Source organism: Kwoniella bestiolae, chromosome 4, assembly GCF_000512585.2.
Source record: "Kwoniella bestiolae CBS 10118 chromosome 4, complete sequence".
NCBI lineage: Eukaryota > Fungi > Basidiomycota > Tremellomycetes > Tremellales > Cryptococcaceae > Kwoniella > Kwoniella bestiolae.
Window position 1 is genome coordinate 2059294 of NC_089244.1, and position 14612 is coordinate 2073905.

Consider the following 14612-nt stretch of genomic DNA (forward strand, 5'->3'; position numbering starts at 1 on the left):
GCGTGTGAGTCAAGAGAAGATCTACATACCTTATCTGTGCAAGAATTTTGGTAAGCATGAAGAATGGGACGATCTAGACTTTATAATGACATGACATAACGCGAGATGCTCTGAATTTTTCCCATGACTCTTCAACTACAAGTGCTCTTTTTCTGATACTCACCATGTCATTCTCGGACAAGACTCCAGACCTTAATACCGATGTCGAGCAAGTAGCTGTAGACACCAACGAACAAGAAGACCAAGATGAGGTCTTCAAATCACATGCCGAGGGTGAGAACTACCGAACAGTGTCATGGTATGTTGGAGGATGTTCTTGAAGCACTGAGTCATAGCTGACAAAGGATCTTCGCGCCTACAGGTACAGTAGTTTCGCTTTGATGTTCAAGGTGCTCTTTTCGGTCGGTGTTTTGTCCATCCCTGGAGTTTTTGCCTATGTGGGTGCTTTGCCCGGAGCACTCCTAGTCATCGGTTGGGGGCTCTTCAACACCTGTGAGTGGCTGCCACCAGTACTGACTATGGCCCCTTTGGATTAATTCAAGCTCTCCCACAGATCAAGCGTTCATCCTTGGAGCCTTCCGACTCCGACACCCTGGTATGCACGGTCTTCAAGATATGGCTTATATCGTGGGCGGTGCTTGGTACCGTGAACTGGTCGGAGTCCTTTACGTCATTGGGTGAGCGTGACTCAAAGATACTGCTGAAAGCGTTCGCTGAATCGGTCTGCCAACATAGCTACACTCTTGTCACTGGGTCCGGGTTGATCGGTACCGCTGTCGCGTTCAATGCATTGTCCGAACATGGCGCTTGTACAGTCTGGTTCTCATTCGTTGCTTTGGTTATTTCCACTGCCGTTGCAGCTTTCCCTAAATTCGGTCAAATCGGTATCGTTGCTTGGGTGGGAGTGACCTTACTCTACATCGCTGTATTGATTCTTACAATCGCCGTCGGCGTTCAAGATCGGCCATTCCTGGCCCCAGAAGGTGTCACAGACTACGGCTACCAAGTAGTGGCAAGCGGTACTACCTTTATTACTGGTATGAGTGCCTGTTTGATCATCTTTGTCTCCTCTTCCGGTACTTCTGCCTTCATCCCCATGTGAGTGATTGAGTGATTCTCAATGAAGCATCAGTGACTTGCGCTGATCTTAGCTCAATAGCATCGCGGAGATGAAAAACCCAAAGGAATACAAGAAGCCTATCACCGCAGCCATGGGGTTACTCAACGTAACCTATCTTGTCGTATCTTTGGTAGTCTACCGATACTGCGGTATCTACATTGCCAGTCCTGCTTTGGGGAGTGCAGGTACATTGATAAAAAAACTCACCTACGGAATTGGTCTCCCAGGATTATTGGTTAGCGCTATCTTATGTCAACATCTGGCCGCCAAATACTTCTTTGTACGAATCTTGAGGGGAACTGAACACCTCCAAAAGAAGACCAAAACCCATTGGATTACCTGGCTAGGCAGTGTTGTCTTGATCGGCGTTCTCTCGTTCGTCATTGCCGAAGCCATCCCCTTCTTCAGTACCCTGATTGGGCTGGTAGGAGCGCTCGCCTATGCCCCCATGGCGGTGAGTAAGATAATAAAAAACGGACCATCACTCAGAAGCTAATCGGGTGATTTCATGGCAGATTATCGTACCAATGACGCTCTGGCTCTATGACTTTGGTCACTATCGAAAGGGAATTTTATGGCAGAAAGCTTTATGGGCTTTCCACGTCCTTTTCATCTTCATCGGTCTTTTCATGACCGTCGGTGGAGCATACAGCATGATCCAAAGCATCATCGATGCCTACGCTACCGGCAGTGTAGACAGAGCTTTCAGTTGTGCAGACAAGTGAGTCACCCCATCATATTGAATAATACTTGAGCTGACATGACTTCTTTTGTAGCTCGGGTTCAGTCCAATAGACCTTCTCCACTCGTTGATCGCCCCGAACTACCCTATTTGTCAGGTCTACTTTGTCTCTCTATATAGATATCTTTCTGATCCCCCTATTTTTGGTTATCAATATATGCTGTTACAAGCATATTTATTACAGTCAATTCGGGTTTGATAGCTGCTGTCCGTATCGGTATTGTAATTCGAAGATCGGTCGATGTCACTATGCAGTCCATGTCATCCTCCAACGGTGCGTTCGTGGTCAGTGACCATATGAAATTATGCCTCATCCGATTTGAGCTTTCATGATATCAAATGTCATGGCTGCCATCCCTCCACCACAATGACCAGAAGCTTCGAGAGCCTTTCGTATCGACGGAATTGCCTAAATTGACTTCATGTTGAGTTTGTCGGGAGAACTAGGGAAATGATCTCCATATCGTTAGCAAATCTATCGGCTTTGGTTGTGGAAGGCTGTTACATATGGTTTTTCGAGATCCAATCAAAATGTTTTGTAAAGACTTGTTCTGCGACCCTGAATTTCGGAATAGATAAGGATGTCTCAACGTGTTCCGAAGTGCATCCAAGCCATTGCGACAAGGTGGTACTCTATAACCCGGATTAGAATTCAAAGCTTGTCGGAAGCCTGATAAGCATTGAAGTTGAGGTCTGGTATGATTTATAAGCTTAAGGAGTCGTCGGTCTGACCATGTTGCATGCAGACCATATCATTCACATTATCCCATCTGTCAAATCGCACCCACACAACGACGACATTGACTCGTAAGAAACACTTAAAAATGGCTACTCAATTCGATGACGCTTGGATGAAGAGAGACCTATATGGTTATGGGCCCGACAGACCAGATGCGAAATGGCCAAAGGGGGCTAAGATCGCTGTCAACTGTGAGTCAATCTCCTGCATATATCGAGGAGTGTTGACTTACCCATACCTACATCGCAGTCGTGTTAAATCACGAAGAAGGTGGTGAACGAAGTGTGGAGGATGGTGATGAGCATGCTGAGACTGTCTTGCACGAGTTTGGTCAGGTTGTGAGTCTCTCGTTCTCGCTTTCACCTTGATCGACTTACATGATGTTGACGCACACACCCTCCAGTTGTCTGCCGAGCTAGGAAAGCGAGACCCTGCTACCGAGTCACAATTTGACTATGGATCTCGAGCAGCTATCTGGAGGATAATGAGACTTTTCAAAAAGCACGACATCCCTATCACCTTCTACGCTGTCGGTAGAGCCTTTGAGAGAAACCCAGCGGTAGCTAAATACGCCGACGAGAATGGTCACGAGGTTGCTGCTCATTGTTACAAGGTATGTGCATCTCTCTTCGATGACCTCATCGAGAGCCAATTATGTACTGATAAAGCTTATTTATATGCAGTGGAAACCCTATACTGGAATGACCGATGCCGAAGAAGAGGAATACATCAGGAAGGCTGTCAATGCTTATAAGACAACTTCACCTTCCGGAAAGGTGCCTGTTGGCGTGAGTCAAGGGTTTTGCCACCCCCCCCCCCCTCCCCTTGTCGTTGGACGGTGGCTGATGTGCTTTTGAGTTTGATATCAGTGGTTCTATGGAAGACCATCTGAAAGGTCTGCTCCATTAGTAGCCAAAGTATACAAGGAACTCGGCCACGAACTCCTCTATTGGGCCGATACCTATGCCGATGATTTGCCTTACTACACCACTATGCCAGGAGGCAAAGAAGGGGAATCATTGGTCATGATGCCATACAGTTTGGATTGTGTGAGTCTCTGACCTATCCTCACCTAGTCTAACAAGCTGGACTGACGCTCAGCTACGATGTAGAACGACTTCAAATTCTGGCAAGGGCAAATGGGATCAGACGATGCGTTCGCCCAACACTGTATAGACGCTTTCACGACTATCAGGGAAGAAGGTTTGGAAGGGAAATCAGCTTACATCACGGTTGCATTGCATTCAAGATGGATCGGTCGACCAGGTAGATTCCAAGCCCTAAAGAGAATGGTAGAGCATTTCTCATCTTTCGATGATGTATGGTTCGCTACAAGGGAACAGATCGCTCGTCATTGGGTTGAGACCTATCCCCCAAAAGCTTAGACATGTTTTTTGGGATGTAGCGCGACTTATGTAGGACTTAAGATCGATACATATAACAACAGATTGGATTTGTATACAATGTCTGTGAATTCCATGCAATCTCTCGTCAACAATCGGATATCTTGAACACAAGTTTATAAGTTAACTTGCACATTCCACCCACTGGCAGGGGCCATATGTAACTTAATTAATGTAATATCCCGTTTCTTCACATTCCCATTCCTCCCGACGGGTCACTGGTATTGACTAGAGTTCCTGGCGCAAACGCCGCCAACTCCCATAATGGCTCTGTGTATGACGCCTGGTCGAAATAGTCTTGACCTACGGGTATACCCAAAGTTTGTAGTATATTCACATATTCGCCTGCAGTATTGGGATCTGTGGATAGACATGGTCAAATCGAGTTGACTGTGCTCACGAGTCAAGAGGGAATGAGAGGGAGCTCACCTAAATTACTGGTGGCTTCAGAAGAAGCTTTCTGCCATTCATCTACCGATGTCCTTCTATCCATATTACCTCCAGTCGCTTCAGCTATATCGTTCTTCCCTATGTGCTCTATACAAGCAGCCGAGAGATCCTCAAATACGTCGTATAGCACTTCAGCAGATTGGTGGGAGTGCTGGGTATACGCGAACAAGGTATTAGAGGTGGCTTTGATGGCGCGGAAGACATCTTTGAGCGGCATGACTTTTGGCTGCAGGAATATTGCGTAGAGTAAAGCTAATCCGCAGATAAATGCTGAATGGGCAGAAGCGTTCGACATTGGTTGACCCTGTTGATGCATCCGTTTCCTGCGACGCGATGCGGTGTCAGTGACTTGAAGGCAGGGATCAAACACTGCTTTGACTCACTGAATCTCACATCCCCTGGCAGCATGTGTGGCGAGATGAGAAACGAAGACAGCACCGGCGGATTGACCCTCCGCACACAGAGGTCTGAGCAGATGCAACCTCGCCTCTACGCCCTTCAATAGGAACCAATCTTTCGAGTTACAAGGGGCCATCCAGTAAGTCATCGAAGAAGCCTCTATCGGTATTGTGTTTTCCCATTCTTCTAGATCATTCAGTAACTCCCAATAATCCAAGGCCTGAGGTTGATTCTGTCGTTTGATGCCATAAACAGACCGCTGTATACGACTTTCGATGCACTTTAACTTGATGTGGTGATTCGCTGATGCCATCGAGCTGAGCTGCAATGATGGCAATTTCGGTTTCTCGGTCGATTCATATATTTCCGGTAGATCGACATCTACATCGTTGTCGGAGATACCTGGTGGCCGTCCGAGTAAGAGGCACATCATGCGATCAAGGATATAACTAGGCCAGCACCGCACATCAGCAATCCTCTCTAACGTACAGGGTCAAACAAGACCTACCAAGACCAGAAAACTCGTTTACGCATTTCGATGTCATACTTCGACAGGGTACGCAACGCCCAGCCAGCCGCATTTCGATGAAGGCCCATACCGATGCATCTATTGGGGGAGTCAGCCAGCCCTTCCATAACTCTCCGAAAATTGATATGAAATGGCTCACAGTCTGAGCGTTACCCCGGTCAAATACCACACCGAAGGGCCTTTACTATCTCTCAGGGAATAGACGGCAAGTAGCAGAAGACCTAATCATCACTCCCTGTCAGTCAAAACCAGCCGACGACAGGATCTTGCTCACCTTGTATATTGGCTAAATTGTGAAGAGTCACTATAACGTTTAAATACGGAGAGGCCAAAGTATAGTAGTCCTCAGCGCGGAGCAGACCAGCCAGAGGGCGTTCCCTAGTCAGCTGCGCACTGATAGCGAGTATCATAAGGATGAAGAATGCAGCCGTGGAGTTGATCCTGTCTAATGGTAGCCCTTGTCCTACTGCTAATAAAATCCCATCTCTTTGCTCCCATTGTGCCTCGAACTTGACCCAATCCATGAATGGGTAACGAGGATGTAGATGCCTGAAAACGATTTCTATAGCTTGAGAGGCGATGTCCAAGGGTAGAGGCTGCTGGATAGATTGCCTTATGTTGATAATACCTAGCTGTTCTTGGGGCACCTCGGGATCATGTGCCATTCTCCTTTGTGCCAATGATCCCAAGGCCCGCTTTGACGTCTCGCCCATTTGGTGCGGATGAGAATGTATTCCACCAGAAATGACAGTCGTCCAAAGTGATCCTGACGACTCTCCGACGTAATGAGGTTCAGCCGCAGCTTCCAACGAAATCATTGCTAAGCCCTTCGCCGCATCTTCCAATGACCCTTCATCGCTCTCGATACCACTTGCAGGAGAGGTGGGCAAGCGGGAAGACAGAGTGGGACGCTTCAAAGGTGGACTGAGACCGGAATGGACCCGTACGGTGGAGGACGAAGCGGTCGAAGCGGGATGTATAGGCTGTTGCGTGGAGGACCCCTGTAGATTCGGACCGTTTGAGCTCTGTAAAACAGAGGGATGAGGATGAGTATGGCGGGTATACCTCGTTGGGGCATAGAACTGAGTGGGCTGAGGGTCAGAGAGGGATTGGGAAGAGCTTCTTTGTTGAAGGGATGGATTCTGGAGGATATGGGGTTGCTGCGGTTGGGCAAGACCCATTGGCGTTTGAGGCTGTAACATCTGGATGTCTGCTCTTTGCTGATCATTGAGGGATGACAACCAGGAATTCCAATCGATTTCAGGTTGCGGAGGTTGAGCTAGCGTAGAAGGGGCGCTATCGAAGGACGATGATGTTCCATTCTGACGATGAGTCAAGATAGGGGTATCAGAGCTGACTGAGAGTGCTACGGGGTCTTGGGCGTTGAATGTGTCATACTGACGTGGATCAGTCGGTATTGGAATTGCTTTGAGCGGCATTTCTGTGAGCTGTGAGGACGAAAGCGATGAGAGATCTGGCGAATCTTCGTCATCACTATTGGCACGAGAAAGCCGGCTAGTGAGGAAATTATTAGATAGTTAGTTTTGCTCATAGGGGACCCCGGGGGGGGGGGGGGGAGTAATCCGTCGCTGATGGGGGTGTGTTTAGTACTCACGACTCTCCTCGACTCCTCTTCGATTTCTCATGAGGTCTAGAAAAGATACATTCTGATTTGCTTTCTATGCAGTTGCGCTAAGATATGCTCCATTGTGAGCAATTGAGATCGAACAGCTGGTATCCAGGCTTGTTCACTCACACAAATCTATGAGGGAAGATAGGTCAGCCCTCTTCTGGTACTAGGATTTCTTGGTTATGACTCACGCTGTCATCTGTGTCACTTATGACACATCGCTGACAAATGAAGCACGCAGCATCAGCTTTAGATGCGGTCTGATGATCACACGAACGCACCTGCTTACGCCCTCTGCAACGCTCGCATGCCTGTGTTGTGTAACTATGAGGCCTGGGTCTTCTTTGGCCCGCTACGGACCCGTTTGATTTCAAGGAAGTTTCCATGGAGGGTGTTTCGACATTGATTGAGTGACGCAAATACTCCCGAGTTATAGACAACCATCATTTCGAGAGACCGGTAGGACGTGAGCGTCTCGCGATCGTTTCGTGCTAACAATATTTATGCAGAGATAAGGAAGTTAGAGAAGAACCAGTAATATCCAAGCTCAGAATTCCTACCAAGATAAGGGACCTCAATTTGCTTCCGAGGTCAACTGTATCCAAACATTTTCAAACACAGACATTTACGTTACACTTATGGGCTGCATGCATACGGTTTAACCTAACAAACATCGCGATATGACAAAAATCACCCTGCTCAAGACATATTGAGGCAGTCGTAGGCCCAAAGGAGGCTTCTTACTGTCGCCAACTTTCTCTACAATTTCCAACCGCCTTTAGCGAAAACATCCTTTACCGCATGGGACGTTCTTAACAAATCCTGTTCGTGATATCGAGGTGCTACAAGGGATAAACCGATGGGCATTCCATTTGGACCTTTAAAACCGGGTATGTTGACGACGGGGAGATGCAAGACGGTCCACATGAGGTTGAACGAAGCATCACCGGTGAATCGGAGTGGTTCTTCGAGCTTGGGAGCCTCACCAGTCACACTAGGAGTGACCAAACAGGTATATTTGGAAGCTATCTCGTCGATCACTGGACGCAGTTTGGCGATCTCATCTAAAGCCTGGAGCTGTTCCTTCCTAGTTGTCTTCCCTTCGTTCGCAGCATGTTTTGTTACCCATGGATCCAACAATTCCGGTGACTGTAGGTAATCACCTAAGAAGGATGAATATCCCTCCATGTGCAGGATGTTTCGGTGCCATGTACCCAAATTGTCGAATATCTCAGGTAATTTGACTTCCTCCACTTCCGCACCAGCTTCTACCAAGTAAGCTTTGGCTTCTTCCCAGAGCTGGAGCAAAGATGGTTCGGCTTTCGGCCATACATGGGTTTTCACGAATCCGAATTTCGCTCCAGTAAGACTCAGTGAAGCAGATGGAGGAGGAACATCGTCCTGAAGATTAAATATTTCGCACAGGAGTTCTAGATCCTCGATACTTCGCGAATAGAGACCGACGGTGTCGCAAGTGATAGAGTCTATAAACAGCCACGTTAGCAGCTCCCTTTGCCAGTGCATCGATGTACGGGTAACCATATAGGTACTCACACATCTTCAACCCTTCTCTAGAAATACCATTCCAAGTAGGCTTCAAGGCATATACGCCATTGTAAGAAGCTGGTCTAATAGTACTTCCACCTGTCTGGGTACCCAAAGCCAGTGGAACCTGAAAGTCACCAACAGCTGCACCAGAACCTGACGAACTTCCACCTGCTGTTCTTGTTGAATCATGAGGATTACAAGTGGGTGGGCCTTTTTGACAAGTCGCAAATTCGGTTGTATGTGTTTTACCGAAAATCAAAGCACCCATTGCCCTTAGAGACAGGACCACCGATGCGTCCAGTTCTGGATGATCGTCTTTGTAGATTGGCGAGTACTGCTGAGTAGGCATGTCCTTGGTGTAGATGACATCTTTGATGCCGACAGCGACTCCGTGTAATGGTCCCCTTTTCTCGGCAGGTATAGCATCTAATTTGCGTGCCGATTCGAGGATGATGGATGGGTTGAAATATGCCCAGGCATGTACGACTGGGTCTCGCTCTTCCACTCGGGCTATCAATGCCTTTGCGCTGCGAAATCTCTGTCAGCTTAGTCTACAAAGACTGTTAACAGAGTGTTACTCACTAGTCTTCCACCTTGAGTTCGCCGGATCTGGTCAATTTCACGACTTCGGTCGCGGTGAGCTGACAGAGATCTTGAGCCATGGTTGCTTAGTCGAATGATGGTCTGAGCTTGAATGAGTGATCCATGACATCTTCATCGACAACTGCAAGTTCATCTTCGTCATGATATGTATGTCACCTGCCCTGCCCATATTCCGGCATATCGTGTTGGTAGATGAAATGCAATGACCAATCAGCAACAATGAACGCTCTTCGGAAAAGTCTTATCAAAGATGCCCACTCGTCGGAACGACTCACGCGCCCGGAAAATCTGATTCCGAAGGGTCCTTTCCGAAATGACCTATGAGCTTTGTTACCCTGAAGTTCCTTATCTCTAGCGTCGGTATGTGCACTACCCCTAACAACGCCTGAGGGTGCTAAGGAAATCTTGAGATAGCGCAGACTTGCATAGGCAACAATAACAGGTACAATATGACCATGCTCGAGATCCGTCAACATCAATCATTTTTGGAGAAGAAGTTCCATCTTAGTGACTGCCGGGCTTCAACACAATGACAAAGACATTAGATGTGGATATCTGGACACCAATCAAAATTGGTGACTGCCGATTGACGCACCGTGTGGTCCTTGCACCATTGTGAGTTCTTGTGCGGCATGGTTATGATCGTCATATGGCCGGACATCTTATTGACGCGGGATTTCTTTGGTCACAGAACCCGAAATAGAGGGTCCGCGTCCGAGAAACACCCGTTAACATGGGTACCGAATGATCTGATGAAGAAGTACTACGTGTGAGCTTAGCTGTCTTGTGATCGACTTATACCATGAGCTGACTTCCATCCGGAATCAGCGAAAGGGCAACTCCAGGTGGACTGCTCATCACAGAAGCCACGTAAGTTCATCCAGCATATCCAGCCTCATTGACTTTTTGTGCTCACCCCTGCCAAAGACCAGTATCGGTGCGAGCGTCAGGACTATTCGGTATCCCAGGAAACTTTACAGACGAGCAGCTAGAAGGATGGAGATTTATTGTTTCCGCGGTACATGAGAAGGGTGGATTCATTTTCAGTCAGCTATGGCATCAAGGCCGTACCACACATTCAGCATTGATAGGCGGCCAGCAACCACAGAGTAGCTCCAACGTACCCATGCAAGGAACGTTCGGGTGGAATGGATTCGAAGCTAGACCTTTCGAGGTTCCTAAACCCATGAGCAAGGACGATATCATAGATACTCAGAATGATTTTGTCAACGCGGCCAAGAATGCTATAAGTGCAGGCTTTGATGGAATAGAGATTCATGCAGGAAATGGGTGAGTAGGTGTCTACTTCGCGCATACGCTGGGAACTAAATCCTCCACTCCACTGCAGATACCTCTTTGATCAGTTCTTGCATAGCAATAGTGAGTGTCTCAAGAATACTACAGTACATCTTACGAAAGAGACCTGATCATTCCATCAATCATAGTCAATACACGTACAGACGAATATGGAGGCTCTATCGAAAACCGATGTCGATTTGTCTTAGAGACCGTTGAAAAGCTTTGTAAAGCTATTGGCGCATCCAAGGTCGCCGTCCGACTGACACCATTCGGCATGTTATTCGGCCAGACATTTGGTGAGAACAGACTAGAACAGTGGTCATATCTCTGCAGGGAACTCAGTAAATTTGGGCTAGCATATGTGTAAGTCCGTTTCTCCATGGCCACAAACGTGGGTCAAGCTGATAGAAAGCTACACAGTCATCTGGTAGAACCAAGATTTGACGAGTTGAAGTCCGCTTCCGAAAAGCAGGAAACTCTGAAGGACATGTTGACAGATGGAGAGGAGGAAGTCTCCCTAAAACCATTCAGAAACGCTTTAGGGCCAGATACGCCTCTGATCTCGGCTGGAGGATTCGGACCCGAAAATGCCAATGAAGGTTTAGGGAATGGTACCTCGGATTTGGTCGCCTTTGGAAGATACTTTGTGTAAGTTGGTCGAATCATCTGCAATCTTCTGTGATACTGATTGTATCTATTTCTAATGATGTAGGGCCAATCCTGACTTGGTAGCTAGACTGAAAAGTGGGGAGCCACTATATAAATGGGATAGATCCAGGTTTTACGGGCCATTCGAGGACAACGAAATCGGATACACTGTCTTTCCTCACAGAGAATTCGCGAAGAAAGGGGATATATTCAAGGCACAGCTGGCCGATTAAGACGTGTGTAAACCATGCATATACTTTTCGGGTTTCCGATCTAGATACCGCTCTCGATCAGGGCCAACTGTCCATAAATGATGCAGATCCTTGTAAAACCAGGCTTCCTGTAGATGTAGCCGTTGGTTAGCTTTATTGCTTAACTGCAGCGTGGTATGTACGTCAGACACTCCATGCTTCCCGTATGAAAGGACCGCTTCCATCATGGGCTCATGTTCTAGCATGCCCCAGTGAAGATGCAATTAGCAATTAGCATTTGAAGATGCTGGATGACAGTGGTATTCTAGAGTAACTGATGTAACTTGACTTCCGTGCATAGATCATATCTATCTATTTCAACCAGAAAAACAAAAACGGAGAAATGAAAGAGAGAAAAGTGTACCTCCCAATAGATAATACCAAGAAAGTTTTCGAAATAGAGAGTAAAACAACTGGAAAGGCGAGCATTACAGACAGAACCTGAGCATAAGTATGTGCCTCTTTCTGTCCAAAGCACACACCGTCCTATGACATCTTCTCTTTTTAATTGATCAACTAAGCAAGATCTTGTTTCTTCTCCTCCGAATCCTCAACGACAATCTCGTCGACGGCATTGCCGGAAGTAGCCAACACATTATCGGCAAAGTGATATCCCTTGAATTTCCGAGTAGCAACTCTGTTCTCGTAGAGATAATCGAGTTGTTCCAGAGAATGTCCTTTGGTCTCGGGAACGAAGAAGAAGACGAAACCGATGTTGATAAGGGAGAATGCACCCCAGATGAAACCCTGTCGCACATAAAATCATATTCAGCAACGGTCTGGTGATGATGGGCACTCGGCTACCGACTTACAATCTTGGAACCGATATTACCGTATCCTGCATCTTGGATATAAGGAGCCACGAAGGTGATAATGAGTTGCACACCGAAACCACAGAAAGTAGCCAGACCCAAGACCTTTTCTCTGTTTCTTGTGGGAGCAGCTTCGGCAGTAACGATCCAGATCAAGGGCGATTGAGCACCAAAGGAAGCGTACCAGAGGAAAATCAGTGCGATCGAAGCCTTTTGAACGGAAGAACTTGGATCGGCAAAGGCGGTGGTGAGGATAGATACGATGATCAGGGTCGCAGCGCAGAAAGCGGACGTGGAGAGCAAGATAGGTCGTCGTCCGAACATATCTGGAAGGAAGTTACCAGTACAGATGGTGACGAAGTACAAGCAGTATAAACCCATGATAACGGGGAAGTAGTTGACCACCCCGACACCGATAAGAAAGCTGTTTCGCTGGATTAGCTAGTGTTTATAGGTGTAAAGTCAGGAAGATACTTACGATACGATGTAGTTGGTCATGTATGATGACCCCTGAGCTTGTTGGAGTGATTGAATTCCCACAGCGATGAGAACTCGTCGAAGATCTGGCTGTTTGGCGAGATCACCCCATCCGGTAGCTCTGGCCTCCTCTTTGGCTTCTTGGAAAGCGGCGTCGAGCTTGTTGACATAATCCACCGCGTCAAATCCATTGGTTTCCGTTTTGAAGAGAGTCTCGGTAGCTCGTACAGCCTCTTCCTTTCGCCTAATCGGGAAGCAGACATCAGTTAGAAAAGTGACCAATGAACACCCTTGTGGGAGATGACTTACCCTACCCAGACGAGCCATCGTGGAGATTCCGGAATGAAGGGAACGACCATGAGGATCAAAGTGGGAGCGACAAACTGAATTCCCATAGGTATGAAATATGCGGATTTGTCGGTTCGACTAGCTACGGCGTACACCGATCCTGAGGCGACGATGACACCGATGATTTGGACCATCTGATACATATTGATGACGAATCCTCGAGCAGATGCTACCGAAGTTTCGGATAGATATATGGGTATGACGTTACAGGCGATACCCATGGAGATCGAGTTGATGACTATCCATATTGGCATTAGCTAGAATATATTTAGTGACTTGGAGGATGAGACGTACCTTTACCAGCCAGAAATTGGCCGTATCGGGCAGACCCGCCAACGGCAGAGGTCATCTCGATGACGATTCCAACGATTGAGATCACCGCCATGGTGACAATAGTTTTTTGTCGTCCGATGATGTTGTTCACATACATGGCAATCGCACAACCGAGCACTAAAGGATATCAAATTTTCAGCGATGAATCGCGATAATTAATTGGGGTTTACTTACTGATACCCGCAGAGCCCACCCCAGTACCAGCAGACTGTTGCGAGGTGGTCAAGTTGCATGTTTCAACTCCATCGACCATCGCGGTAGTACCGTAATCGCAAAGGAAAGCTTTTTCTCCAAGCACGGTCCCCCACCATCCGTTATCAAATCCCTACAAGACCAGATCAGTATAATTCCAAGCGGCATGTGAGGGAGGGGTATACTACCTACGAATAACAAACCACCCAACGACGCGAAGATCATTACAAGTGCACCCCTAGGGGTGATGCCTTCGTATATACCCATATTGTTTCGTGAGAGATAGGCGAGATGATATCTGAAAGATGATCGAGAATCGTTGAAGAGAGGGATGATCCGGTTAGGGGGACTAGTGACAATCAGGGGATCAGGCGGTATATATACAAATGGGGGAGATAATGATCAAGAAGCATATCGCTAATGGTTTCGGATCGATCCTTCAGGTTGGTCCGGGGCGCCGTTCGATCAAAGAGTACGTTGAGGGCTCATGACTCTCTATTTTCGGAATGAGATAGGAATGGAACAGATAAGTCAGATGACCAATATCCATCAAGATATTGCAATCATGAAGAAGAAGAGCAGAGGATGTTGGACAAGGTGTATCAAGAAGTCGAGGTTGAATGAGATAAAACCGAATGAATGGTATCTCGCGACTATATCCCAATGGGGCAAGTGTGGAGATAACGAGATAGTCACAGAAGAATCTCAACCGTAATGTGGGCCGATTCTCAGCCGCTGGAGTACGGGCTAATCGGCATTCGGACGATGACCACCGTAATTAGCTTGAAGCTTGAGGGATATCAGCAAATGAGGAGATAGCGAAATGTAAGATACATTCCGTAGATCGAAGTGACCCTGCACCTTAGCTTAGTCCCCTTTCCCATGAGCCATCAAAGACGGTGCGTAACCAGACGGACACACACACGAATCCTTTCCTTTTCACACACGTCTTTTCCCTGATCGTGAGGGTCAATCGATCATTTGGCGGATAAGCAAAAACACGGGTACGGACGCAGCAACAGCATCTGTCCTCCCGCCTGTAGGCCTATGAGGCCGATAGACAATCGTCTGTCATTCCGAAGCAAGATA

General features: G+C 47.3%; 6 protein-coding genes across 6 annotated transcripts; 3 read left to right on the forward strand and 3 right to left on the reverse strand.

Annotated features, from left to right (window-relative positions):
• Positions 1 to 164: 164 nt before the first annotated feature.
• I302_106347 (uncharacterized protein) lies at positions 165 to 1845 on the forward strand (the record flags this gene model as incomplete). Its single annotated transcript, XM_019192087.1, has 6 exons — positions 165 to 298; positions 362 to 492; positions 554 to 677; positions 736 to 1098; positions 1160 to 1574; positions 1636 to 1845. The coding sequence occupies 6 exons, from the start codon at positions 165 to 167 to the stop codon at positions 1843 to 1845; spliced, it is 1377 nt and encodes a 458-aa protein (XP_019046717.1).
• Positions 1846 to 2686: 841 nt separating this feature from the next.
• Positions 2687 to 3986, forward strand: I302_106348 (uncharacterized protein; the record flags this gene model as incomplete). Its single annotated transcript, XM_019192088.1, has 6 exons — positions 2687 to 2792; positions 2851 to 2936; positions 3005 to 3214; positions 3285 to 3389; positions 3471 to 3650; positions 3714 to 3986. The coding sequence occupies 6 exons, from the start codon at positions 2687 to 2689 to the stop codon at positions 3984 to 3986; spliced, it is 960 nt and encodes a 319-aa protein (XP_019046718.1).
• Positions 3987 to 4194: 208 nt separating this feature from the next.
• Positions 4195 to 6821, reverse strand: I302_106349 (uncharacterized protein; the record flags this gene model as incomplete). Its single annotated transcript, XM_019192089.1, has 6 exons — positions 4195 to 4364; positions 4434 to 4777; positions 4838 to 5302; positions 5362 to 5460; positions 5522 to 5603; positions 5657 to 6821. 6 exons carry the CDS (start codon positions 6819 to 6821, stop codon positions 4195 to 4197), a joined length of 2325 nt encoding a protein of 774 aa, XP_019046719.1.
• Positions 6822 to 7771: 950 nt separating this feature from the next.
• On the reverse strand, positions 7772 to 9222 carry I302_106350 (uncharacterized protein; the record flags this gene model as incomplete). Its single annotated transcript, XM_019192090.1, has 3 exons — positions 7772 to 8496; positions 8567 to 9087; positions 9143 to 9222. The coding sequence occupies 3 exons, from the start codon at positions 9220 to 9222 to the stop codon at positions 7772 to 7774; spliced, it is 1326 nt and encodes a 441-aa protein (XP_019046720.1).
• Positions 9223 to 9692: 470 nt separating this feature from the next.
• Positions 9693 to 11343, forward strand: I302_106351 (uncharacterized protein; the record flags this gene model as incomplete). The annotated part of the gene is made up of 8 exons (XM_019192091.1): positions 9693 to 9778; positions 9855 to 9932; positions 9992 to 10033; positions 10091 to 10453; positions 10512 to 10543; positions 10609 to 10825; positions 10883 to 11110; positions 11175 to 11343. 8 exons carry the CDS (start codon positions 9693 to 9695, stop codon positions 11341 to 11343), a joined length of 1215 nt encoding a protein of 404 aa, XP_019046721.1.
• Positions 11344 to 11877: 534 nt separating this feature from the next.
• I302_106352 (uncharacterized protein) lies at positions 11878 to 13790 on the reverse strand (the record flags this gene model as incomplete). The annotated part of the gene is made up of 7 exons (XM_019192092.1): positions 11878 to 12108; positions 12174 to 12597; positions 12652 to 12894; positions 12960 to 13236; positions 13293 to 13448; positions 13506 to 13656; positions 13716 to 13790. 7 exons carry the CDS (start codon positions 13788 to 13790, stop codon positions 11878 to 11880), a joined length of 1557 nt encoding a protein of 518 aa, XP_019046722.1.
• Positions 13791 to 14612: the final 822 nt, after the last annotated feature.